This window comes from Cricetulus griseus, chromosome 5 (assembly GCF_003668045.3).
Source record: "Cricetulus griseus strain 17A/GY chromosome 5, alternate assembly CriGri-PICRH-1.0, whole genome shotgun sequence".
Lineage (NCBI taxonomy): Eukaryota > Metazoa > Chordata > Mammalia > Rodentia > Cricetidae > Cricetulus > Cricetulus griseus.
The window spans coordinates 40,120,497-40,147,274 of record NC_048598.1 but is presented as its reverse complement, the minus strand read 5'-3'; the positions used below and the strand labels follow the sequence as shown (position 1 = coordinate 40,147,274).

The following is a 26,778-nucleotide window of genomic DNA, read 5'->3' as shown; positions in this document are numbered from 1 at the left end:
TTAGCTCGGTTCGGTGGCGGCCAGTGGAGCCCAGAGGCACCGAGGAAATGGAACTCTTTCTCCTCATTGGACACCGTCCGCGACACGCTTCTGCGCAGTCTTGTGGTGGCGTCGTAACGCCTCGGGGAAGGGGAAGCCGGTGAAGGCTCGAACCGCTGCCTCTGGCTTTCTGTGTTTCTGCTGACAGGGTTGGGTCACTGGCGCTTCGCTGTTTGTGTGTGGCACGCTTGCAGCCTTCCCGTTTGCTTCCCGCGCCCTGGATCCGGTCCTGTGGGCATTAACGTCAATTCTACCGCTCCGCCGCGAGTCCCCTCCGCGTCCCCTGGCTCGGAGGCCGTAACTATGGAGAATATGGCGGAGGAGGAGCTGCCACCCCAGGAGGAGGAGGAGGCCCAGGTCAGGGTCCCGACCCCGGCCCCAGATTCGGCTCCGGTCCCAGCTCCGGCCGCAGATTCGGCTCTGGACTCGGCTCCGACGCCGGACTCGGCTCCAGCCCCAGCCCTTGCCCCGGCCCCGGCTCCGGCCCTGTCCCCGTCCCTAGCCTCTGTCCCCGAGGAGGCTGAAAGCAGTAAGTGCAGACGGCCTGATCTTTCTGCCGCAGAGAAGCGAGAGACCGTGCCTCGCTGGGGAGGCCCTTCTCCGGGGTGGTTTTTAATGTGGAAAGGCAGATTTAGGGGAACGGGAGAAGGAGGAACCAGAGCGGCAGGTAAGCGTAGCGTGAAAGGACTCCAGAATGGAAGGGGGTATCTCCATAAACCTCGAGGACTTCGTCACGAAGGATCTGTGAAGGACAGGGGTATTGCAGATAAAAATAAACCATGAGATTAGTGGCTGTGTCGGTTAGTGTCCTTAGTAGTTTCCGTCTCAACCCAGTCTCCGAACAGTTAAATAACTCCTTTCAACTGTGTTACAGCCTCTGAGGTGGTAGATCCTGTCAAGATTTAGAAACTGTAAACTAATTTTTCAGTCAGGACTTAACACACACAACACACACACACACGGATTTGTCTTGTGTGGAGAAGAATCTGCTAAATACCAATTTGTACTTCATTCCATCAGAAGACGATCGTGAAAATTTAATAGCCCATGTTTTTGTTCCCTGAATGTGTTTATATGTGTTCTGAGTGGTGGTTTATTGGATCATAAAGGAAACACAAGATTGATAATTAGCACTTTAAGGATCTTCCTAACACTTTATTCAGTGGGCCTAAGAAAGATTCAACAAGTTCAAGTCTTGTTTTTTTGTTTGTTTTGGGGGTGTTTTGTTTTTAAGATTTATTTATTATGTATACAGTGTTCTGCCAGCATGTGTGCCTGCATGCCAGCAGAGGGCACCAGATCTCATTACAAATGGTTGTGAGCCACCATGTGGTTGCTGGGAATTGAATTCAGGGCCTCTGGAAGAGCAGTCAGTGTTCTTAAACTCTGAGCCATCTCTCCAGCCCCTCAACAAGTCTTGTGATTCATAAATTGATCTTTGTACTCCTGAATTGTCACTTATGAGGAATTAATTCACATTTATTATTTCCAGGCCAATTTGGTGTTTGATGTATATAAAAAAGTCATTATCTAAGAAAATGATTTTGCAGTTCTAAAACTACATTTTATAGTTGCAGAACAAGTCACAGGAAAGACAAAAATCAGCCAGTGGGCTCCTTGATCATTTGAAATCACAGCCTTTAGTGCAAAACACAGCCCCTTCCTTCTTTCCCTCCCTCTCTCCCTCCCTCCCTTTTTTCTTTCCTTTCTCTCTTTATCTACAATCTGATGGGTAAGGAGTTTTACATACACTCTTAAGGAAGAAGCTACTGTCCCCCGGATTACATTTTAAATCGAAGTAGTTCAGCAGTTTGGGGAATGCATGTCTTCTTTACCCCCTTACCATTTTAATACTGTGACACTGGGCATAGATAGTGGTGCCACAAGGTAGTGCCTGTCTGCAATGCAGCACTTAGCGGGCTAGCAGGAGAAATCAACCTGGGCTCCTTAAAAAGACATTGTCTCAAAAGTGTGTGTAAGTGTTGGGGGAGGGGGGGCTGGAAACATTTGCATATAAATGCTAAAATAAAGGTGTAGCTTGAAGAGTGTGTGCTGTTGAAGAAACCTTCAAACACACACTAATCATTTAAACATGTATTTTCAAATGATCTAGTTAGTCCTTTGAAGTCAGTCAGAGCAGCCAGGCAAGATGAAGATGGTGATTCTGAACTAAAGTTGAAAATTGAGGGAAAAGTAACAGAAGTTGTGAAAGAACCTTCTTGTATATTGGATTTATCTGATTTAACAACAGGTTTGCTTTCTTGATTATTAGTATGTTACAAAAACAAAAAACAAGTTGACTGCTTTAAATACAGAATGATATCTACCATGTTGAGCCAAAAAGTGATTTCACAGATACTTCTACACTTATCATGAATTTTCAGACAGGTTTTTTTTGTTTTGTTTTGTTTTTTTAACCTGGACAAGACGGTTTTCAGTTTTCTTTTCCTAACTTAGTAGGATCTTTCTCTTATCCTATACTACTAACAGGTTGGTTCAGTAAGCATACCTTTATGCAGCATTATACAACGTGTTACACACACACACACACACACACACACACACACACACACACACACACACACACACACACACCCCTGAACTATGAGACAGAACCTTTGGTGATTGTGATTTCAAATGTGGAAGTTTAGTGTGTATACATGGATTCTTTTTTGACCATTACAATCATCTCTCAAAACTAAAGATGCCCCCCATCTCATTTTAACGTTTTTAGCATGGCCTGGTATGTGAAATTAATCAAGCCAGCATATTGGTACATACCAGTAATCCCAGCATTTGGAAAACTGAGGCAGGAGAATAATGAGTTTGAAGCCAGCATGGACTACATAGTGAGTTCCAGACCAGTCTTAGCTATAATGAGCCCCTATCTCAAAAAAGAAAAGTAAAAAGGTAACCCAATGATATTTGTTGCTCTACTTTTGCTTAGAAAATTGTCTTTTGAGCAGAAATGTCTGATAGTGTTGGATTCCAGAATCAGTGAAAAAATGTGCTCCTACATTCAAAAAAGTCTGATGGGTTTTAAGAGCTAATTAACTATCCTTGGTGCCTGCCGAGCACCAGTTCTGAACTTGACATTTAGTTACCAGAAAGATAATCAAGCACAACTACTGCCTTTCTGTTGTTTGCTGGGAGAAAGACAAAAAAAAGGACACAGATTATACACATGAGTGAAGGAGTGGACTGAGAATGAAGCTGGAAGAATAGATAGGAAGGTGACAGCATCAAAAATTGAATTAAAATATTGGAGGGTTTAAATTATTTAGCATATTGACTGAGCCCTTATCTCTTTCTTTTTGGAGATGTTTGCCTGTCAGTTAACGTCACCTGGTCTTATGAATTCAGGTTCCCATTCTGTAAATATGCCTTTCCTTTGGAATGCACATGTATTTGGAACTCCTCATCCTTAGAAAACACAAATTGCAATTTCATCTGTCTCCTTTTCTGCAGTACCAAAGTTCCTGAGAAAACATCTGCACTGGTTTTCTGCATTTACTTTCTTTTTCCATTTGGTTATCTATCCTCTGACCTTTTTAAAGATCACAGGAAGCTGGTTGGTATGTGGCACACACCTCTAATCCCAGCACTTAAGGCTACAGCAGGCAGATCTGAGTTTGAGATCTACCGAGTGAGTTCCAGGACATTCAGAGCTACACAGAGAAACCATCTCAAAAAAAAAAAAAGGTCACAGGAGACCATATACTAAATATACTAAATACAGTAGTCTTGATCATTCCAGCTATAATACTTAGTTTTGTGCATTTCTCTTCCATATCCTCTTCTCCTTTGGCTCCTTCTCCTCTTCCTTGATTCTGCTGCCCATTTATTCTTTCTGAATCTACTTTCCTGATTCTTTTGACTCAGCTTCTTTTTCTACTCACTTCTAGATTATTTCTACTTACTTTACTCAGTATCGGATTTCACAGTTTGAAACTACCTCCCCCCAGCCACACAAACATAAATACCAAACCAAAACTATGGTCAAACTTATTTTGGGAAGCTTAACTCACAATTTACAAGCATTTAACTCGAGGAATGTAATGTTTAAGAAATTTGAAAGTGCATAATGAAGACAAAAAAAAAGAAAAATGATTGGGAAATATAAACTGCATAAGAATTAAAATACATATTAATTGCATTTAAGAACTAATTTTTCGGCTGATGAGATGGACCTATGGGTAAAGGCATTCATTGCTTTCAGCCTGGTCTACAGAGTCAAGTTCGGATAGCCAGCGCTACACAGAGAAACCCAGTCTTGATAAACCAAAAAAAAAAAAAAAAAGACTAGTCACCAAGTGTACTTAGTTGAAATTCTGTTCATAATGTGTTATTAAACTGCATTCATGATTTCTTAATTCTAATAAGTTTTATTCTCAGCCACTTGTTAGAATCGACTAGGCAGTCCTTGGTATCATATTACCTTTACATCTGATATTCACTTCATTTTATCTCCTCTTATATTATTAATATGTTAAAATTAGCATCTTAATCTTGCCTGTAATTAAAGTTCTTTGAAGACTCAAGACATGGATTATAGTTCTCAAGCTGTTTTGTACAGGGCAGAAATTTTTTTGGTTTTCAGATTTTGTTTTTATTTTGTTGTTTTTGATGTGGTCTTTCATATCCCAGGCTGGCTTTGGAGGTACTTTGTAGTTGAGAATGACTCTGAGTTTCCTGTCCTCCCGCCTCCACCTCTGAGTGCTGGCATGCACCACCGTGCCCCATTTATTCGCTACTGAGGATCAGACTCTGGGCTTACTGGATGCTAAGCAAACATTCTACCCCCTGAGCTAAACTGCCAGCCCCTAGGGTAGAAACATTTTCCGTGGAATTACCTTAACTAAAATTCCAAAGCTAAAAGATACACAGTGGAGTTTTTCTCTGTAGCATTTTGCACTCTAAAGAAAACTTGCCATTTTCTAACCTGAACTGTAGCAGCCTCCATGAGGTACCAGACTCTGTGCTATAGAAAACAAAAGTGTAAGTGTCTGTACGGTGTGAATAACTAATGGAATGAGAAAAAAATTGCTAAACACTTTTCTAACTCTTAAGATTTCTTTTCAGAGAGACATATCTCCATTCAAAGACGGCTTGCTGATCTGGAGAAGTTAGCCCTTGTGACTGAAGGAGATGATGATGACGGTCCTGCCAGTTCACTGAACTCAGAGAATCTGGGTACAGGTATGCAGCTACACACACACTTCTCTTTTGTTCTTTTCTGAGTTTTTGAGATGTCGCATATCTTTCTTGTTGTCATTGTTTTGTCTTTCTTCTTATTTTTTCTTTTTGGGACATTCATTTGACTTCTAACACATCATTTTTCAGTTTGTTAAGAAAGATTAACTCCAAAACCTACAGAGAAACCCTATCTTGAAAAACCAAAAAAAAATGAAAAAGATTAAATTTATTCCCATTGAACTAGAACAGTAGTAAAATAATGTCCTCGAGGGGGTTACAATTTCATGTGTAAGGACTGTGTTTCTAAAGGTGGTAATTGAATTAGCCACAAGTTTTGGACATCCCCAAACAGAACTTTAAGTAATATAGCAGGGGCTAGAAGAATGACTCATTGGTACAGAGCACTGGCTGCTCTTCCAGAGGACCTGGGTTTAGTTCTTAGCATTTAGTTCCAAGGAATCCAACGCCTCTACAGGACACTCTAGGCACCAGGCATGTCCATGGTACACAGACATACATTCAGGTGAAACACATATACAAAAAATAAAAATAAATAAATAACAAAGCAGTTAAAATTCCCTGGTACAAAAGGGAGGCAACATAGTTGGAACAAAGTTCTAAAATTTTGTCAGTGCTCCATTCCCCTGCTTCTGCTCATCCTCATATTCTCTCTCTCTCTCTCTCTCTCTCTCTCTCTCTCTCTCTTTAATACATTTTATTTGACAAAGAGAGCATGCATGCAGAAGTCAGAGGGCATCTTGTGAAAATCAGTACTTTCCTTCCATGTGAGTCCCAGAGACTCTAAGGCTTGATGGCAATGCCTTTACCCACTGAGCCATCGAATCTGCCCTGTTCAATTCTAAGTACTTAGTGTTCATGATTGTTTAAAATAGGCAGTGTATATTCAAGATGAATTTATACTTATTCTTGCACTATTCTGTATGTGAAAGATACTTTTGAATTAAAATTGTTATTAATAAGTTATTTCTATATATTTTATTTCTTTAAGCTTAAATTTGAGACTGTAATTATTATTTGTTTACCTACTTCTTGGTGGGACAGGGCAGTGAACAATGTGATGGTGCCAGGCATTGAACACAGGTTGTCAGACTTGGCAGCAAGTAAATGCCTTTACCTACTGAGCCATCTTGCCACCCTGAGATTTTAAGTTTTGGACACTGTTTATCAGAACTGTTATTTAAATTTTACCGTGTTGCTCAGCTAATGATCTATTTTGATGATCTAGTCTTTTCAGGAGTGCTTCATAAATAAGGGAAAACCTATAAATGTAGTAATACAGTGAAGTTCAGGATGTGAGGGTCTTACTTGGCCCTGGTCTCAGAATAGCAATGTATTATGCTCTTGTCTTCTGTTTTTCTTACCCTGTCTTTGCTGCTGTCACGATAGTAGGGAAGTACCATAGCAGATGCTCAGGCATCTCTGCCCAACCTTGCCTTCTAAAAATGCTGTGTTGCTGGTTTTCCATTCTCAGGTGCAAAGTGGTAGTCTCCCTGGCAAAAGTTTAGCCCAAGGTGATAGCATTTTTTAAACTTCTCTGTTCCTACTGGCAACAACTGTCATCAGTTAGCCACAAATAGCAGAGTTTCAAAGCTAAAAAATAGTTGTTGTTCATGTGCTACAATTCTTATGAAGGACATCCAGTATCAGAAATAAATGTTTTCTTCCTTCAGTTAAGAAAATCTTTATCTAAGAAACGGGATGAGTACATGGGGCGGTCCCCTACTACTTTTGTAGCTGAATCCAGGCATTAATAGCTGACAGTCTGTGCTTTTTCTTCTTTTTAAGAAAAGAGTCACACTTGTCCATTGTGCCCTAAGGAAAAATTCAGAGCTTGTAGTAGTCAGAAGCTTCGTCGACACCTTCAGAATTTACACTGGAAAATCTCAGTCGAGTTTGAAGGTTAGTATTTTGTCTTACCTAGAGTGATGTACACAAAGTCTAACATTTGTTACCAGCTTTGGAATTTTACTATAAATATAATCAAGTATTTTCACTTTATATTATGATGATTTTATGTTTTTAATAGAAGACAGTATATAGTCCTATATGCAGTAAACATATGACAGTTCAGTAGATATTTATAGCCATCTGTTACTGTGATGTATTAGGTAACTCTGACCTGGGGGTCCTTGTTACTTGTTAAACAGTGTTTTAGTAAGTTTCTTTTCCTCTTGTAGAACAGCTACTGTTTGACATATAATTTTAAAGACAAAGTAAATGCAGAAAAGCAAAAAAATAAAATAATACATACTACTATTAGAAAAAGTCAATAGCTGAAAAATTTCAGGATGTTGATAAAATATAAGATATTCAGATAGATAAGGAGAAATTATTTTTAAAAAACACTAATTATAATGACCAAAATGATGTAATTTGAAGGAATAAATTTTCAACAAGGTGGTTCATAAGGAAAGTAAAGTTGAAAGACAGAAACTAAGATCACATTAGGAGAATAGATTCTGAGGCAGTGAAATGTTGTAGTTTCCTGGGGGAAAGATATAGCATCTTTTACATTTTAAAATACATATATTAATCCATATATGAGTGTCATACCAGTAAGATAACCAATAGACAAGTGTAGAAATGCAATGATAAGATAGGTATGTGAGGATATTCATTGCATCATGTTCTTTGTGACAAAAGCTTGGAATTAAAAAGGATTTTTATGACTACATTGTGGCATATACATATATCTAATGCAGCCACTATAAAGAGTATGTTCAGTAGATCCTAGCAGACTTCGAAGTTTCTGTTACCACAGGAAACTATAGTCTTAGTTGGGTTTTTACTGCTGTGATAAAACACTGTGACCAACAGCTTGTAGTCCATCATCCATGGAAGTCAAAGCAGGCACCTGGAGGCAGGAGCTGAAGCAGAGACTGTGGAGGTGTATAGCTAACTAGCTTGCTCTTCATGGCTTGCTCATAGGAACTGAGATATAGCTCACTGGTAGAGTAATTTCTCAGCGTGTAGAAAGTCCTAGAATTTATCCCTAGAATTACCCAGAGAATGAAAGAACTAGAGAAATGGAATAATGGTTTGTGGTAAGACAGGAGCTCAAGCAGCCCATGCTGTCCTTAACTAGCTGTGTAACTGAGAATGACATCATTCCCCTGCTTCTGCCTCCCAAGTTCTGGGTTTACAGGCATGCTACACCCAGTGTTTTGACATTAAGTTTTGAGATGACCAATAATCAATTAAAATTCCTTAACAAGCAATTAGGATTAGGGGTCTTAGTGTCAGGATTAAGTTAGTAACTAGCATGACAATTTCAGATTCCTTCCCATAACAGATCATGGAAATCATGAAAAAAGTTAAACTTACCAGACAAAATAGTATATAGCTACCAACCAAGCCTAATAAGCATCTAAACTTTAGGGTATGGAAAAAAATCTAAAGATCAGTACCCCAAACTAAGAATAATAAATTCAAAAATAAAGTAAAAAAACAACAAACAAACAAAAAGATTTAAAGGTGGGAGGAAAAGCAAGATTATCCCATATGTTTAGTAAGGAAGCAAAGAAGATGATCTTCAAGGTGATGAAGGAGATATGACAAGCTTAGTGCCAGAGAACACAACATCTGGATAAAACTGGAATTTGAACACAGACCTCCTATATTTGTTTATATTGATAGATCTATTTGTCTCACTTATAAAGTAAATGTTGTTTAGATAATTATGATGTTAGAAGAATAATCCTAATGATTCTTCTTTTTTTTTTTTTTTTTTTCTTTCTTTTTGAGACAGGGTCTCATTATACAGCCCTGGCTGACCTGGAACTCACTATGTAGATCAGGCTGGCCTCAAACTCACAGAGATTCACCTGCCTCTGCTTCTGAATGCTGGGATTAAAGGCATGTGCCAGCACAACGGGTGATGCTAATTATTCTTAGAAAATTAAAAACATACTAGTAACGTTCAGTGCCAGTAGGCTGTTTAATTAATAATAACACAGCTGAGCATTTTTCATTCTAGGCTACAGGATGTGCATCTGTCACTTAGCTTGTCGACCAGTAAAACCGACCATTGTTGGAGAACAGGTAATCATATGTTTACTCTTATTTTTAAATTTAACTGACTTTAAAGAAAGCACAATTTTTACTACACCTTGCCGGAACTGAAGGAATAACTCAGTGGTTCAGAGCACTGGCTGCTCTTCCAGAGGACCTGAGTTCAATTCCCAGCACCCACATGGTGGCTCACAGCCATCTATAACTGTAGTCCCATGGGATCTGATATTCTCTTCTTGTGTGCAGATGCACATACAGACAAAACACCTAGATACATAAAGTATATAAATAAATCTTTTTAAAAACAAAACTACACTTTGCCAAGAGCCAATAATATGTTGATTTAAAATTAAAGTGTTTATGTTCTGCAATATGGGTTTTTTTTAATTTTACTTATTTTTGAGACAGCCTTACCAAAAAAGTACTTTTCAACTGCTCATTTCATTTTATTTTTCTTTCTTTTGGATCTTTCTTTTTTCATTTTTTAAATAATAAAGCATGAGAAAGTGTTTCTTGATCTGTAGAGGTAATCCAGTAGCATAGTACTTGCCTAACATTTATGAATACCACAAAAAGAAAGTCACCAAAGTGTTTTTTAATATGATTGCCATTTACTTTAAGAAACAACATAGTGTTTTGATTATCCCATACCAGTTGTGTGTCATCTAAGTAGGAGGTGCCAGCACTAAAGACAGACTAGCTAGACTAGCTAATAAAGAAGCACTGGAGTAGAATAGTCTTTTTGTTTCCAGCTGTAAGAAAATTATGAAACTAGGTGTGTGTGTGTGTGAGAGAGAGAGAGAGACAGAGACAGAGACAAGGGGGAGGAGAGGGAGCGCAAACATGCTCCTTCTATAGCACACCTGTGTAGGTCAGAGGACAACTTTCTTTCAGGAGTCAGTTCTCCTTCCACCATGGATTCCAAAGATCAAAGTCATGTCACCAGGCTTGTAGAGCAAATACCTTTACCTGCTGAGCCATCTTGTCCACAGCCCACATTCCTGAAAAATAGATTTTTTCATTCTGTCCCTAACATTCAAATGAGACACTAGACCTGGCTAAATTTTAAAAAATTCTAAAGAGCAGGTTGCTAAATGTGGATGTTGTTAAAAATTAATCTGTGTCCTTACGGTATTTACACTATTTACATCTGCAGAGGTCAGCACTGTAGCAGGATGCTAGTATCCCATCTACTTACAGAGTCACAAATTTCGTGGTAATATTGGTAACTTAAATCTGTCTCAGACATATCTTGAGCTTGGATTTGGTAAAGTCTATACCAAAAAGTCTACAAACACTTCAGATCAGATCTTGTTTTCTAAGAAAGCCATTTAAACTTATCAGCAGCACCTCTGCTAACCATCCCATCCATAGTGTGGCTTATATGAATAACAATGCAGAGATTTACTGAACAGAATGAATGAGAAAACTAGGAGAGCTAATATGTTGCCTCCTATAACAAAGCATATATAAGCGTCACTAGAAGTTATCTTTTCAGAGTTCCATCAGGAAATTAATATTACCTTCTATACTATTAAATTCAGTACCCATGAACATATTACAGCTTAAAACTTGCATTTCATTGCCTTAGTGACCGGTTTTAAATCAAATGTTTATTTGATAGATATCCAGTAAATTGGGTGCCCATTATCATTGCATCATTTGTTCAGCAACAATCACCAGAAGGACTGACATGCTAGGGCATGTTAAGCGCCATGTGAATAAAGGAGAAACTAAATCCAGGTATATTGCTGGTAAGTTATGCAATCTCATTAACATATTACTAATTAGGTCCTTAAGAAAATGATCCAGTTATTCTTTTTAGACATTAAGCAAATAAAACATACTGATTAAATTTTGGTTGACGTAACTTCACATTTTTTTCTATGAGATTTCCAATAACATTTAGCTATTCTCAACATATCAATAAATGTTACAAAAACTGCAAATGACACTAATGCCAAACTAGGTGTCTTTTTTGGTGGTTTTTCAATACAGGGTTTGTCTGTGTATCCCCTGGCTGTCCTGGAACTCGCTTTGTAGACCAGGCTGGCCTTGAACTCACAGAGTCTCCCCAGTTAGGGTATTAAAGGTGGTATTACATCACCACATCCAGCCAAAGTACATAGCTTAATGAATGAGTTTAGAATTATCTATAATGAAATATTGTAGGATTGTAGTAATAGGACTTTTATATCAGTAACTGTTGTGCTTATTGTGGAAAGTACTGTCAATAGGATGCCCAGTGGAAAAGACCTTTATTCTGAGTGATATAAAATGTTAAGGATTAGATTAGCCCTTAGGGCCAAGAGTCTATTTCATTCTCTCACAGGATATTATTTGCAAAAGCTGATACTGTGAGATACAAGATATGTCTCTTGAGTGAATGTAGGAGGATACACAACTTTTGAAAAGGTTACTTTTCTTAATGTTATAGAAGGTGAAATATGGGTGACATTTAATACCCTGAATAGAATATTGACCCAAAAAGGACAAATAAGGGATGTAATTTTTTTCCAAATGTTACATATGTCTTACCCCTTGAATAATTTATATGTGTGTGTGTGTGTGTGTGTGTGTGTGTGTGTGTGTGTGTTTTCATATCAGTATTCCATTTGAATTTGTAAGATGAAGGCTTATAATATATAGTAAATATAAAATGTTCCTGTCATTACTTAATAGCCATTTGAAATGCAGTTTAGTTTAAAAGTATAATTATGGGAAAGTAGGGCCCACGAGATTGCTGAATGGATAGAAGTCCTTCAGTGCATGTCTGGTGAGCTAAGGTCCACCCCAGGATCCATAGGTGGCAGGGGAACACTGCCTCCCCAGTGTTCTGAAGTTCGGGGGTTCAGAAAATACTGAGATTCTTACTTAGCCCTCTAATGGAAAGTAAGCCTATAAATACTCAATTTCTATGACATTGCAGTTTACTCTGGGCCAGCCTGTGGGAGCATAGTGTACTTAATTAATCATAAAAATATTTTAGGATTTTGTGCTATCTGAAGGTAATCTTGGGTTTTATAATACTGATATAGTGATGTGATATACACAATCAGAATTTTAAGTGAATGAACTTCCTCGAACTCACTAAATGCCTACCTAGGCACACTCTTTCTACAGACAATTGAATAAATTTGTTCTGTGGCTTTCTTTTGTGTTTTCTATACCTTTCTATTTGCTTTAGTACAAAATAATATAGTTACTTTTTAAAATGTATTCTGTTGGATATTTAGCATTATTTTCAATTACCCTGTAATAATCTTTTTCTTCTGTTTTAGCTTCTACTGCCAAATCATCTAATGAAATTTTGAAGGAGGCAGACACAGATATACAAGTTGGTCCTAACTACTCTATTCCTCAGAAAACAGATTCATATTTCAATCCCAAAATGAAACTAAATCGGTAAGATAGATTGAAAATAGAGCAATAGACTTTTCAGATGTACCTCTTTCAACCTCTATATTTATATAAACATTAAAATCATCTATTTTGACATTTTCTCAAAATGTTTCCTTTTTCTGCCAACCTAGTTTTTCAGTCAAAGAATAAAATAGGCCTGACTTTTTATGTAATTAATTAAACCTGTACAGACTGATGGGAAGTTTTATTAACTATTTATTATTTATTAACTATTTATTAACTAGATAGATGCTTGTTAGATAGAATTCAGTTAGATTCATACTTGAACCTTATAAAACTTACAGGTCTTGAACTGTTAATTTGGGAATGTATATGAGGTAGATAGTATGTTCTTTACAAAGACAAAACCATAGTACTACAACATTACTTCAGATCACTCCTTCTTTCTAGTCAGATAATATTCTGTACATTGGCTGCTTTGGCTGAGGAACGAAAACCTTTGGAGTGTTTAGATGCCTTTGGAGCAACTGGTAAGTAAAAAAACAATTTTTCCAATTTATTTTTATGTGTATTTTGCCTGCATGGATGTGTGCATCAAATTCATGCAGTACTTTCAGAGGACAGAAGAGGGCATCAGATCCCCTGGAATTGGTGTTAGAGATGGATGTGAGCCACCATGTGGGTTCTAGGTCCTCTCGAAAAGCTGCCATTGCTCTTAACTTCAGCCTCTGTAAAATACCTTCAAGTCTAGCAAAATGTTTTCATGAGCCATACGTGGTGGTACTCACCTTTAATCCCAACACTTGGCAAATACAGACAGATGAATCCCTGTTAGTCCAAGGCCAGCCTTGTCTACATAGTGAGTTCCTGGATGGCCAGAGGTGCATAGTGATACCTTAACTCAAAAAAAAAAAAAAAAAAAAAAAAATCAAGGGCAGCCTGGGCTACAATCAAATACATTGTCTTTGTTATTTTTCTGGTACTTAAGGGTAAATTTGAGCAGCAGGACTTTCAACTTGCATCTTCCTTTCCAGCAGGGTATTGCCCTCTTAATGTACTCTGGGATTCATAAAACCATGAAGATTTGGAAGGTGTGTGTGTGTGTGAATGTGTTACAAAGCATCTATGTTTTTAGTCATTAGGTATTTCATTTAAAGATTGTCTTCTCCCTCATTTCTCCCAAGGAATAATGGGATTACAATGGGCAAAACACCTTGGGAATGCAGTCAAGGTTACAATTAATGACTTGAATGAAAACTCTGTGACTTTGATTCAGAAAAACTGCCATTTAAACAAATTGAAAGTGGTGGTAGACAGTGAGGAAAAGGAAGAGGGTGATGCCCTTGAAGAAGATGGCACTCTTGGTGATATCCAGGTGACCAGAATGGACGCCAATGTGCTGATGCACCTGAGATCTTTTGATTTCATGTAAGTGAAGAACGTTTGTCAAATATAGATTAAACAGGTCTGCTGGAGGCAGGTGCTTTATAAGAAATTCATGGTGGCTTATTTTAGTACAGTTTTTGGCCTTGGCCTGAGATATCCAATAAGAAAAATTTCAGACTTCCCAGGAATGAACTTTTCCTCTTAGGCTGATTTTGTTCCCATGTTTTTGACATGTCATTAACTATTTTGTTATTTATTTTAAAAACCTAATTAAGTATTTAAAAGCGATTGCCAGGGTACTTTTTCTCCTCCCTCTCTCTCTCTCTCTCTCTCTCTCTCTCTCTCTCTCTCTCTCTCTCTCTCTCTCTCTCTCGGTTTTGTTTTGTTTTTTGTTTTTTGTTTTGAGAGTCTTCCAGCTTAGGCTGGCTTCAAACTGGAAGTCGGCCTGCCTCTACCTCCTAATGCTAGGATTACAGGTTTGTTGCCATCACACCTACCTTGCAAACTACTTTTTAGTCTATGGAATTTTATCATTAGAAATAATACTGGTATGATGTGGAATACTGATGCAAACTCAGATATGTGTGTTTTCTTTCTGCCTTTAGACACCTAGACCCTTTTGGAACATCAGTGAACTACCTAGACTCTGCATTCAGAAACGTAAGAAACCTTGGCATAGTATCAGTGACTTCTACAGATATCAGTTCCTTATATGCCAAGGCACAGCATGTTGCCCGGCGTCACTATGGATGTAACATTGTCCGAACAGAGTATTACAAGGAACTAGCAGCCAGAATTGTCGTAGCTGCAGTGGCAAGGTACCAAATTGCCAATGGTATACCTAATATGTTATAATGTGACTCATGATTTTGAAGAGATAATACTATGAATGAGTGCTTATTTTTCAAAATATGTGTGAATTTTCAAATTCTATATCCCTTATATGTAATTTTAATTTGATTGATTTTAGTGGTTCTAATTTTATGGTCTTTTTCCTTTCTTTTTACATGCATTCATTTATTTTGTATGTATTTGTATAGGTAAATGTGTGGAGATCAGAGGACAACTTGGAATAGTTGGTTCTCTCCTTCCACCATGTGGATTCTGGATATCAACCTCAGTTATCAGGCTTGGCAGCAAGCTCTTTTACCCACTGAGCTATTTTGATGGCCTGTTATTCTTGTTTTGTTGGAAGTTAAATGCTTATATCTGAAATACACAAAAGAAACAATAAAAGTGAAAACTAATTTCAGACCTGTCTTAATTCAATGATTATAGGAGTAGGGAAGAGGTGGCAACATAAAAAGGAGAAACAAAAGTTGCTTTTAGATTTATGAACTTTTTGAAAGATCATTCCATTTTCGTATGGTCTGAATAAAATGATGGCTTCTAACTTGATTCTCAAAATGATCTTGTAAAATTGGACGGTCTGTCTGTATCTCCCTAGGAGTTCAGAGCTGTTGAAATGAAGGAAGATTATTATTTACTGTGTACAGAATTTTATGCTACAAAAAATATTTTTTCAATATTTACTTTAGGATGTGTGTGTGTGTGTGTGTGTGTGTGTGTGTGTGTGTGTGTGTACATGTGTGTGTGCCTAGTGCATGCAGAAACCAATCAGGGTTAGAAGAGGGCATCAGGTCTCTGGAACTAGAGTTACAGGCAGTTTTGAGCCACTATGTTGGTGCTGGAAAATGAACCCAGGTTTTCTGCAAGAGTAGCAAGCACTTCTGTAAGAATAACTTAATAATGCAATTTGTCATTGAGAGTATCAATAATGGATGATCAGCCTATTCACTTGCTAACACAAATACAAGTTCTGCAGCATTCAGATGAAAATTCTTACCTCGGCATAATTATAGGTTATTAGTCCTCATAGATCTTCAGCCTATGTTACGTAAACAACAACCCTAATGCAATTGCACTGTGATGCTGTATACTTACTCAAAGCATTCATAAAAGCAAGTTTGGAAATGGTGTATCTTGTAGAACTTAATCCAGAGAATATAAACCTACTGGAGGAAAGGGCTTTGACCTTTTCGCTGCATATTCAGCAGCTAGCATATAATCCTGCATATAGTCAGTATTCATATGGTTGGGAAGAAGCTTTTTTAGGAAAAAAAATAGACTAAACTCAGACTAGTAATCATGATTACAGAGAAGAGTCATGCTGAGTGACAGAGACCTCAGTCCTATTTTATTACAACGCTATCCTAAAGGGGAAATGTCTGGAGACTGAAGACCCTGCCTAATAACCCTCATTTTCTGTATTTCAGTTTGTATGTAAGTCATGGTAATGATCCTTTGAAAGAACTGCTACTAAAGATTGAATTTCCCACAATCCACCCATAGGTTGTTGACAGATTAGTTCTGTCAGTGCAGTGGTATACAAAGGAAATTAAGAGCCATCCAAATAGTGTGTGCCTTTTTTTTTTTTTTTTTTTTTTTTTTAACAGAGCTGCAGCGAGATGCAACAAAGGTATAGAAGTGCTATTTGCAGTGGCTCTGGAACATTTTGTGCTGGTAGTTGTGAGGGTCTTAAGGGGGCCTACTTCAGCAGATGAGACTGCCAAGAAAATCCAGTACCTGATCCATTGCCAGTGGTGCGAAGAAAGGATTTTTCAGAAGGATGGTAACATGGTAGAAGGTGAGCTGAAGTCCCTCAGACTGTTCATTGCATTCAAGCCCTTCAGTGAGTGAGCCTGCATCATATCCTAACTATGCACACGGTGCTTTGCTTTCAAAGATGACTGCTGGAGAGTTGCAGCACTCTTGCCTTACCGTTTATAAAAACTCTAGAGATAACATAGTTTTTCCACTGTTAACTAATTTTAGGAACATAAATCAGATTACCGATGTAACGCCTGGTTTGTGAGGTGCTCTGGATCAAACCTAGGGTTTTGTGCATACTAGATAAGCACTCTACCAACTGAGCCACATCCCCAGCCCTAACTTTTATTTTATTATGCTAGGGGTCAAAACCAGCCAGGTAGTTAACAACTGAGCTGTTTCTCCTGCCCTGCCATTTAATTTTGCTGAGTAACAAAATAATAATATTTAGCTAGACTAGAACTGATTGATTTCATCAGGCTATTCCAAAAAGTCAGTGATCCATCTAGAAATAACCTGGAGTTGGGGGAGGTCTTTTTTTTCCCCCCATTTTTTGAGACAGGGTTTCAATATGTAGCTTTGGCTGTCCTGGAATTCACTATGTAGACATGCACCACCACACCTGGTAAGAGGTTCTAATTCTAGACATGGTTTCTCTGTGTAGCCCTAGCTGTCTCTGTAGACTTGGCTGGCCTTGAACTCACTTGCCTCTGTCTCCCTAGTGCTGGAATTAAAAGCACTGCTGGAGGAGGGTCTATTTTCTTTTTTTTTAAGTATTGTTTTTAAAGATTTTATTATGTATAGTCTTCTGCCTGCCCACCAGAAGAGGGCACCATTTCTCATTATAGAAGTTTTTGAGCCACCATGTGGTTGCTGGGAATTGAACACACAACCTCTGAAATAACTGCCAGTGCTCTTAACCTGAGCCATCTCTACAGCCCCAAGGTTCTAATTTTTAAAAGGACTATATTTGAGAGCTGATAATGCAGCTCAGTAGTAGAGCATCTGCTTAACATGAATGAGGTCCTGGTTCAATCCCAGCACTGCTGACATGAATAAGTGAGTAAGTTTCTTGGTCTTCAGTAGACTTTGAAGTTCTACAGTTAATACTGCCCCATTTTAGAAACTAATAATAGTTTCTTTTCTATTGTATCAATCACTCATTGATCTTGAAGCTAAATTAGATTCTCTAGCCTATACTCTGTTGGCCAAATCATTTTATTATTAGAAAACTTAGCGAGAGAAATCTGTATTTTGATTAGGATATTGTTTAAATGGGCATATATATTTAACTCATTTACTTTTTAATAAACGATGTACACATTTTATTGCATATAAATTATACCCCAGCTAATTTTGAAATATTGAAATAATGTGGATTTTTTTATTGTAATATTTCATACATTATTATAACTAAAAGATGGTGTCATTTATGCCTCTAAAAAGCCATTTAAATCCAGTGTCTTGTGATTTAATCCTCTAATCTGTGTAATTAAGGTTTTTTTGAGGGTATTGGTTTGTTTTTTGAGTGAATATGTGAGTGTGTGTACATGTCCTGGGGGGGGGCAATAGGAGTGATTTGTCACTCTCAGCCAGTCCTATTCCATTTTTTCCCTAAATGCTTATTAGCAAGATTAGTACTGAGTGGAATGTTACACAAAAAGCTTAATTGGGAGGAGGTGTTTTTGGTTTTGTTTGTTTTTATTTGTTTGATTTTTGAGAGCAAGGTCTTACTCTGTAGCCCAGGCTGGCCTTAGTTCACAGTGATGTGCCTGTCTCTGACTCTCCCAAGTACTGAGATTCAAAGCATCACCATACCCAGCCTTGCTTTATTATTCCTTTGAGACAAGGTCTCTTATTGAACTGAAACTAGGTTGACAGCCATTAAGCCCTCCCACTCCTCCTGTTCCCACCTCCCCACGCTGGGCTTACAGGTGTGGTCCTGTTCAGCTTTTATATCATCTAAGGGTTCAAAGTCAGGTCCTCATGATTGAGTACAAGCAGTGTTATCCACTGAGCCATTTTCTCAGCTCTGTGGTTAGGTTAGTTTTGTTTCTTTTTTTTTTTTTTTTAAACATTTTAAGATTTTATTTATTTATTATGTATACAACATTCTGCTTCCATGTATATCTGCACACCAGAAGAGGGCACCAGATCTCACAATGGATGGTTTTGAGCCACCATGTGGTTGTTGGGATTTGAACTCAGGACCTCTAGAAGAGCAGTCAGTGCTCTTAACCTCTGAGCCATCTCTCCAGCCCTTGTTTCTTTTTTTTTTTTTTAACTGTTACTCTATTTTATATGTTACATAAACCACACTAAAATGCTTTTCAATAGTAAAAACTAGCATTTTTTAACATAGGGAATTCTGTTTAAATTGGCGTCATCAAGAATAGACAGCTGCAGGACTGGAGAGATGGCTCAGTGGTTGGGAACACTGGCTGCTCTTCCAGAAGACTGGGGTTCAATTCCCAGCACCCACATGGCATCTCACATCTGCCTATAACTCTAGTGGGAGGGGATCTGACATCCTCACACAGATACACATGTAGGTAAAACACCAATGCACATAAAATTTTAAAAAATAAAATGAAAATAATGAAAAAAAAAAGAACAGTTGTTTCCTGGTGTTTAACCAATGTCTGTGGCAGACCAATTAATACAAATGAACAATTAACACCTGCCTTGTTAAAACAGTGAAGAGATGTTTCCCCAATATTTAAACACATCCATATAACAAGTTATATAAACCTAAGTATAAAACTATTCAAAAGGCTTTGAGGTGGAATTCCCCCATCTTTGTGGAAAGTTGAACATTACTAATCAAGACCAATACTATTTTGAGAAAGCAGTGATAGTATTTCTGGAACTGGAATTGCTATTTTTAATGATCATATCCACTTTACCTTAAATCAGAACTGTTCAACAAAAATATTCTGTAGCTATTCATGATCTGAATTCTGGTTTATGAATTAAATCATGATACACATTAAAAGCCATGAGACATTTGTTATGTAGTAAGTAAGGCAGTGGTATTACTCACTAGTGGTAGCCTCTTTAAGACAAGCCATTAGATCTGCTCTCTCTTCCTTCTTAATCCTGGTGAAGATCATTTTTGTTCCAGGGATGTACTCTCTAGGATTCTCCACCCAGGTGATTGAAGCCTTTGCTCTTCGAATCTGGGTAGAAGAATCCAGCAGCCTGACCTGGCTTCTGCCCAAGCAGACCGTGGAGATTTGGTCTAGTCTTCAGCTTGCCTCCCTTTTTATAGGGTGGCACTGGGCACACCTCTGAACAACAACAACAAAAAATCTTCTTCCCTTTCTCAACATCACCCATTTTTAATTAATTCCCTCCCTACTGCTCAAACATTTCCACCTGAAGCTGAACATCCTTGTTTTGAAATTTTTAACAGTGCCTACCTTCAACAGGTTTTAAGGATTAAGTTTTCAAATACACAAAAAATTCTTAGCACAGTACCTGGTACATAGTTAAGTTCTCAGTATATAGTTATTAATATAACAGTTATACCACTTACATTTGCCATTTATCCTTTCTATTTTTATGTTTTGTTTTTACAGAAAACCCATATAGACAGCTGCCCTGTAATTGTCATGGAAGCATGCCTGGCAAGACAGCAATAGAACTTGGGCCCCTGTGGTATGTGCCTAAATACTGTGTTCAGGTTTGATTTACTGGTCATCAGCTTTTGAAGTCTAAGCAAATAATTGGGACTGCCTTTATCCTGTAAACCCGAGATACTTTCAGGTTTCTCTCTGATTTTCTAAAAGATAGTAGGACAGAAGATAAGCTATATCTGCAAACTAAGTAACTGGTGTCCGAATGGTAAGAGAGAGGCTTTTTTGTTTTGTTTTTGAAAGACAGTTTCTCTGAGGTGAGGAGATGTCTCAGCAGTTAGGAGCCCTTGCTGCTTTTGCAGAGCATGAATGTTGGCTTCCTCAAACCCCTCAGGTGGCTCACAACTGTTTGTATCTCAGCTCCAGGAAATCCAGCACCCCCTTCTGACCACTACCCTCCGTAGGCAAATGCACTTATATATGCAGATACCCACACACACAACCTTAATATAAGAATCCCATACATCCTTGCTTGGCCTTAAACTTCCTATGATTTGTTGTTGTTGTTTACCTTTGTGTGTGAGTACAAGTGCATGTGTGTGTGCCATGATTCATGGTAAAAGTCAGAGGACAACTGTGGTGTCAGTCCTCACCTTCTACCTTGTTTGAAACTGGGCCTCTTGTTTTACCAATGTACCTGCCCTGCTATGGCTCCAAGAGTCTCCAGGGAGTCTCTTGTCTCTACACCTCGATCTATAGGAGCACCAAGGTGAGACTAATCCCTTACAGACATTTGAAGGCCAGCCCTACCTTCCAGTACTCTCTTTAACTATATCATCTCCCACACAGTGATCCTACTCACTGCTTACAGAGCAGAAATTGTGACTAACAGGTTGCTGTCTCCAGAAAAGATGATCTAGCCCACCCAGCTTCCTCATTTTATGAATCAGGAAATTATGGGATGGCTTTTGAGTGCTAGTTAAAACTGACCAAAATAATAATTATTATTAATATCATTATCATCATTATTATTGTCATTAGTAATCTGGGGCCATTATTACTACTACTACTATTATTATTATTATTATTATTATTATTATTATTATTAGCAGCAAGCTGGGGTCATGATTTAGTTTTCCCACCTTCCAGGCGTGAGTCTTACCTTTGACTTGCCACTCCCAGCCATCATTCATGTTATTACTGTCATCCAGAGTCTCTGCCCTTTCCCCAAACCTCAGTTTAGTTATACTCATTTCAAATCTCAGTGTTTCAGCCTAAATAATTTCTAAATTCCTTTCCACATATCTTACATTGACTACTCATTTTAGACTTTTAAATGGTCCCTTAGTATATGCTTACTGTTTAATATTTACATTTACTACTTTATAGCTACTACTCAGGGAAGATCCTTTGTACAAGGCATGATACATAGGCTGTCTTATTCCTATGACAAGTACGTGAGGAGTTTTACTTACAGTATCATGATAAGCAATGTAAGACACAGAAGGAAAGATGGGGCCTGAAGGTGTAGGCCAGTAATCGCAGCTACCCCTGAGGCAAGAGGATCACAAGGTCCAGGCCTGCTATACAGTGAGTTTTTAGACTACAGATGTGAGTTCAAGACCAGCCTGGGCAGCAACTTAGTGAAACTGTTGGGGACAGAGAGTGTTAAAAAATGGCTGAAGATAGAGATTCAGTGGTAAAACACTTGTCTAACATGCATAAGGCCCTAGTTCAGACTCTAGTCCTGGGAGGAGAACGGTAGTTATTGCTCAAGATTGCTAGTAGGTGGAGCCAGGATTGGAGTGTTCATCTTGGAATTCCCATTTTGTCAACTATGCCTATGCTGCTCAAATTAAATGGAAGCATTCACCCCTAGACTTTTTGAAACGGAACCTTCCTATATAGCCTTCACTAGCCTGAAACTCCCTGTATAGACCAGCTTAGGCTTAAAGTCATAAAGGTCCACCTGTCTGCCTCCTCAGTGCTTCCTTTAAAGGTGTGGTGGCACCACAATGGAGACTTGTTGTTACTTTCCAAACTGCGCACTGTGAAGATTTACACTCTACATTTTGCTTACATGTATAGAGTTGTACAGGCTTTTATGGAGTCAAATTGTCTGTTCTGTTTGACTGTGTTCTCCACATATCCACCCCAAGTTTCATAGTACTCTACAAACTTGATAAATAAACTTGATTTTATGTGAATGAAATTTTTTAGCTAATTTTAATAGTTTACAAAGATAACATGATAAAAAGGGTAAGAAGTTAGTATATAGAAATTCCTGAATTTCAATATTCTATCCAATAATTTGTTAATATATTTTAGTTAATTTATGGAAAATATTTTTATAAGAAAATAAACATTTCTCAAGCACAGCTTTCTATATACTCTTCTTTTCCAGGTCAAGTTCTCTTTTTAATACTGGATTCCTAAAAAGAATGCTATTGGAATCTCTTCACCATGGTTTGGATGACGTTCAGCCTCTAATAAAGACGCTAATCTTTGAATCAGAGTGTACTCCCCAAAGTCAGTGTTCAGTTCATGCACCTTCAAATCTCAACAAGCAAGGTGACTCTGACTTGCTAGATTAATCCTTTTTTGTTGGGGGGGGGTTGTTTGTTCGTTTTCAAGACATGGTTTTCTCTGTGTGTAGCTTTGGAGCTTGTCCTGGAACTCACTCTGTAGACCAGGCTGGACTTGAACTCACAGAGATCTGCCTGCCTCTGCCTCTGCCTCTGCCTCTGCTTCTGCCTCCCAAGTGCCAGGATTAAAGGCGTGTGCCACCAACGCCTGGATATGTTATCCTTGATATTGATGTTGTAATCAAAATAATGTAACATGCTTTAAAATTTTGGTTGTTACTTTTTTTTTTTTTTCTTGAGGCAAGGTCACATATACCCTGGCTAGCCTTGAACTCCTTATCTTCCTGCCTTCACCTCCAGAGTGCTGGGTACCTACTGCCATGCCTGCTACCTTCTGTCCACTTTGTACTCTTCTATAAAGAGACACTGTAGGTAACTGCAGGATTAGTATAGCCCATTATACTCACCCCTTCATTTGTCAGTTCCTCTGGCTTTGATAAAAGGAGAGGGCATACCAGTCTTATGCTTTTGTATGTACTACAAAGAAGCTGCTATTACAGACTGAAAGTGTATCTTTTGCTTTTGTCTTACTGTATAGCTTAGCTGGCCTGGAACTCAGAGATCTACCTGCCTGTACCTTCTAAGTGCTGAAATGAAGGATGTGCCACCATGCCCAGATAAAATATATCTTTTATTTTAATATTACTTTTATTTTAATTATTACTATGTATGTGTATGCTAAGTATATGTAGGCACATGTGTGTTGGTCAAAGGACAGCTTTACCAAGTCAGCTCTATCCTACCCCTACACGAGTCCTGGGAATTAAACTCAGATTGCGAGTGCTTTTACTACTGGGCTATTCGCTGGCCCAGAAAGTTAAAAAAAAAAAAAAATCATTCTTGCATATTCAAAAATGTGGAAGGAATTCCAGTTTTATTTAAACATTAAAGTGTTATTTAATGTCATCTATAAATATTTTCCCATTTGTTTTTATTTTAGAAGAAAATGGTGTATTTATTAAAACTACCGATGATACCACAGTAGATATTTACAGTGCACAGGGTATGTATATATTGTGCTATGTAACTATTGAGTATCAGATTCTAAATGTGTCTTAAATACAGATTTCAAAAACAATATAGATCGCATTAATACTGAAGAGCAGTAGCCTGTATACAGGCTGTAATATTGTAGTAGTGGTTGCTCACTTAAATGTTCAATGAAAAGAAAACTTACAATTCCTGTTGAGAGGATAAGGTTTAATAACTTGCCAGTCTTCAGCTAATTTGGTAGAATGCAAGTCACTGAAAATGATAGCATGCTGAGAAGAAGGTGGTTGACAAAGCCGCATTCTTGTGTGCTGTACAGCACACTGACTCTCAGAGCACTGTTGTACCTCATTTAAGTTGGTGGGGGACCCTTTACCAGAGTCTTCATTCTTAGTAGAAATGTCTTAAATCTTCTTAAGAGTGGAAGATAAAACATAAATATGCTTTAAGATACTTTAAATCTGTAAGACTTTTCTTACGTCTAAGTTAAGGAAGTTGAACTAATCTCTATGGAATATTCTATAGCCATAGACTTCTATGTTTACATGAAGACTACCAGTGCAACACAGGCAAAAAAAAATTCATTTGCTTCTTCTAATAGTTACTCTTAAGGTATTATGTTGAATTTCTTCATGTAGGCTTTTCTAAGATTTGTTCTACATATGGGTGTATTTTTTTTTTCATTACATGTCACATTGACTTCATGTAACAATATAATCAAATTTTACTTATCTGGTTTAAAATTTAATTTGGGAGTCACATGTCACCATTTTTGTTTTATTATAAAAAAGAAACAGTTCAACAATAATTTTATCTTTTGGTGTCATTTACTGTTTTTATGCATTGTATTTGCCTTCTGGGCACTTATGTGTAAGCATGTCAGTTGTTTGTACTGAAGAAATAGCATGTGAGGATAACACCTACATGTAATCGAGGCTTAGCTGGGTACCATGACACATTCCTGTAGTGCCAGCAATGAGGAGGTTTGGGCAGGATGATCTCTTGAGCTTCCAGCTTTAAAACAAAACTCTTGTCTGGCCTGGACAAGAATAAGACCTATCTAATATATAATAATCATAGGCTGGAAGTTTGAGCAAAATTTCCTTTTAGTATTTGAAGTCTCAGTTACTTTGTGTGTGTGTGTGTGTGTGTGTGTACCTGTGTGTATATGTATATATGTGCACATGCACACACTCAAGCCTTTTGGAAAGATAAACTTACCACCTAAAGTGGAAAGACAGGCAATGAGATCACATATTATACTTTCATCCATCTGTATTACCACTCTTGAAACTTAAATGTTTTAATCCCATCGATATTTATTATACCCATTCTCGGAACAATGACAAAGGGTGTTGTTTTGTAAATGTTTATTTATATAAATTATGTTTATTTTACGTATGTATATATTAGGGGAAGATATATGCTCATGTGTGGGTAAGTCAGACTTCATGTGGGTGCTGAGAACTGAACCCCAGTCCTCTCCAAAAGTCATGACTGCTCTTAACTACAGAGCCATCTCTCTTGCCCTTTTTGATTTTGATTTTTTTTTTTTTGAGAATTTCACACATGATGGTTCTGTTGTTTTTCACATTTATTGAAGACTTACTATGTGTCAGTAAAGCATTCAGGTGTAACAATGAATGACATTGTCCCTAGGAATTTAAGAGAGAAAGGATTTACACATACACAAGACCTGCATACAAAAACAAGGAAAAAGAATGACAGAATTTAGTCAGACTCTGGTGGTGTTGTGTGGGCTATAGTGAACGATGAAGTAATAGGCCCTGCATTCATAAACAGGCTTCATACAGAACAGTTGAGGCTTAAGGAAGGCAGAAGGAGGTCCTAACTCAAGCAACAGTTAGACAAATTACGTGAGTGAAGGGCAGTAAGAATTCTATAACCAAAAAACCATTCCATCTGTAGTTTTTAAGAGCACGCTTATTGTGTGTGTGTTCCAGGAAAGAGGAAAAGCAGTGAAATGATCATAAATACAGCCAAGAAGCAGAAGACTGATGCCAGCGCTGTGCATCCTCCCTTTTATTACAACATCCACAGACACAGCATTAAAGGGATGAATATGCCAAAGTAAGGCAGCCAGTGGCACAATGTTAATTTCATATTTTAATAACATTGTGATTTGAGTAAAGACATAAGAACCTAATAACCTTTTCTTTCGCTGTTTCAGGTTAAAAAAGTTTTTGTGCTGTCTTTCTCAAGCAGGCTTTCGAGTAAGCCGAACTCACTTTGACCCAATGGGCATTCGTACAGATGCACCTCTGATGCAGTTTAAGTCTATCCTGTTAAAGTACAGCACCCCCACCTACACTGGAGGACAATCAGAAGGTCCCATGCAATCAGTATCTGAGGATACAGTAGCTGACAGGGTTGAAATGTCAGTGGCTGACAAAGCAGAAGCAAGTGGCTGCAGAAGGTGGTAAACCTTTCTTCTCAGGGTTCTTAGAAAGGCCCAATGATTGTGTACCAACTGTAATCCCTTTTTTATTCTTTCAACTTAGTGATTGATACAAGAGAAAAAATTTAAAAAGCACTGTTTTCATTCAGAAAATTGGCTGTTTCTGACTTGGCTAGTGTGAGAGCTTTGCTTTTTAAGTTTTTATTATTTTAAAGAAAAAAATTTAATAAAAACATTTCATGATGAAGCTAAGTTTCTGACTGGGCTCACCCTACTGTTCGTGTATCTCTTGGAAATTTGAGCATATTATGAAAGTCACCCTTTATTTTTTATGGTACCAAGGATTAAGCCTCAAGGCTCAGGCTCTCAAGTAGCTGGAATGCAGGTATGCACCAAGTGTCCAGCTTAGCATTTACTCTTCTTAATAACATCTCTACTGGTTCATGGTGTTTGTTCTTGTATATAACTACTATACATAATAAGGCTGGAGACTGACCCTGTATATAATAGTAAGACTAAT

At 37.9% G+C, this 26,778-nt stretch overlaps 1 protein-coding gene across 6 annotated transcripts; it reads left to right on the top strand.

The window, feature by feature from the left end:
• The first annotated feature begins 11 nt into the window (after window positions 1–11).
• Trmt1l (tRNA methyltransferase 1 like) lies at window positions 12–26,510 on the top strand. Of its 6 annotated transcripts, none has more exons than XM_035445468.1 (15): window positions 12–139; window positions 5,122–5,238; window positions 7,042–7,155; window positions 9,233–9,297; window positions 10,892–11,021; window positions 12,549–12,672; window positions 13,081–13,160; window positions 13,815–14,058; window positions 14,622–14,834; window positions 16,473–16,663; window positions 20,208–20,286; window positions 22,609–22,775; window positions 23,790–23,852; window positions 25,804–25,930; window positions 26,031–26,510. In XM_035445468.1, the coding sequence occupies exons 4-15, from the start codon at window positions 9,241–9,243 to the stop codon at window positions 26,281–26,283; spliced, it is 1,728 nt and encodes a 575-aa protein (XP_035301359.1). In that variant the 5' UTR covers window positions 12–139; window positions 5,122–5,238; window positions 7,042–7,155; window positions 9,233–9,240; the 3' UTR covers window positions 26,284–26,510. The 6 variants fall into 6 exon arrangements, with proteins under 6 accessions (XP_035301359.1, XP_027273198.1, XP_027273199.1 ...); XM_027417395.2 differs by having other exon boundaries at window positions 25–568; window positions 5,110–5,238; XM_027417396.2 differs by having other exon boundaries at window positions 26–568.
• Window positions 26,511–26,778: the final 268 nt, after the last annotated feature.

Coding starts and splice junctions, on each gene's coding strand:
- Trmt1l (XM_027417395.2), top strand. CDS start 343: ATGGAGAATATGGCGGAGGAGGAGCTGCCACCCCAGGAGGAGGAGGAG. Junction 14,835..16,472: donor GTCGTAGCTGCAGTGGCAAG/GTACCAAATTGC, acceptor TTTTTTTAACAG/AGCTGCAGCGAGATGCAACA. Junction 25,931..26,030: donor AAAGGGATGAATATGCCAAA/GTAAGGCAGCCA, acceptor TCGCTGTTTCAG/GTTAAAAAAGTTTTTGTGCT.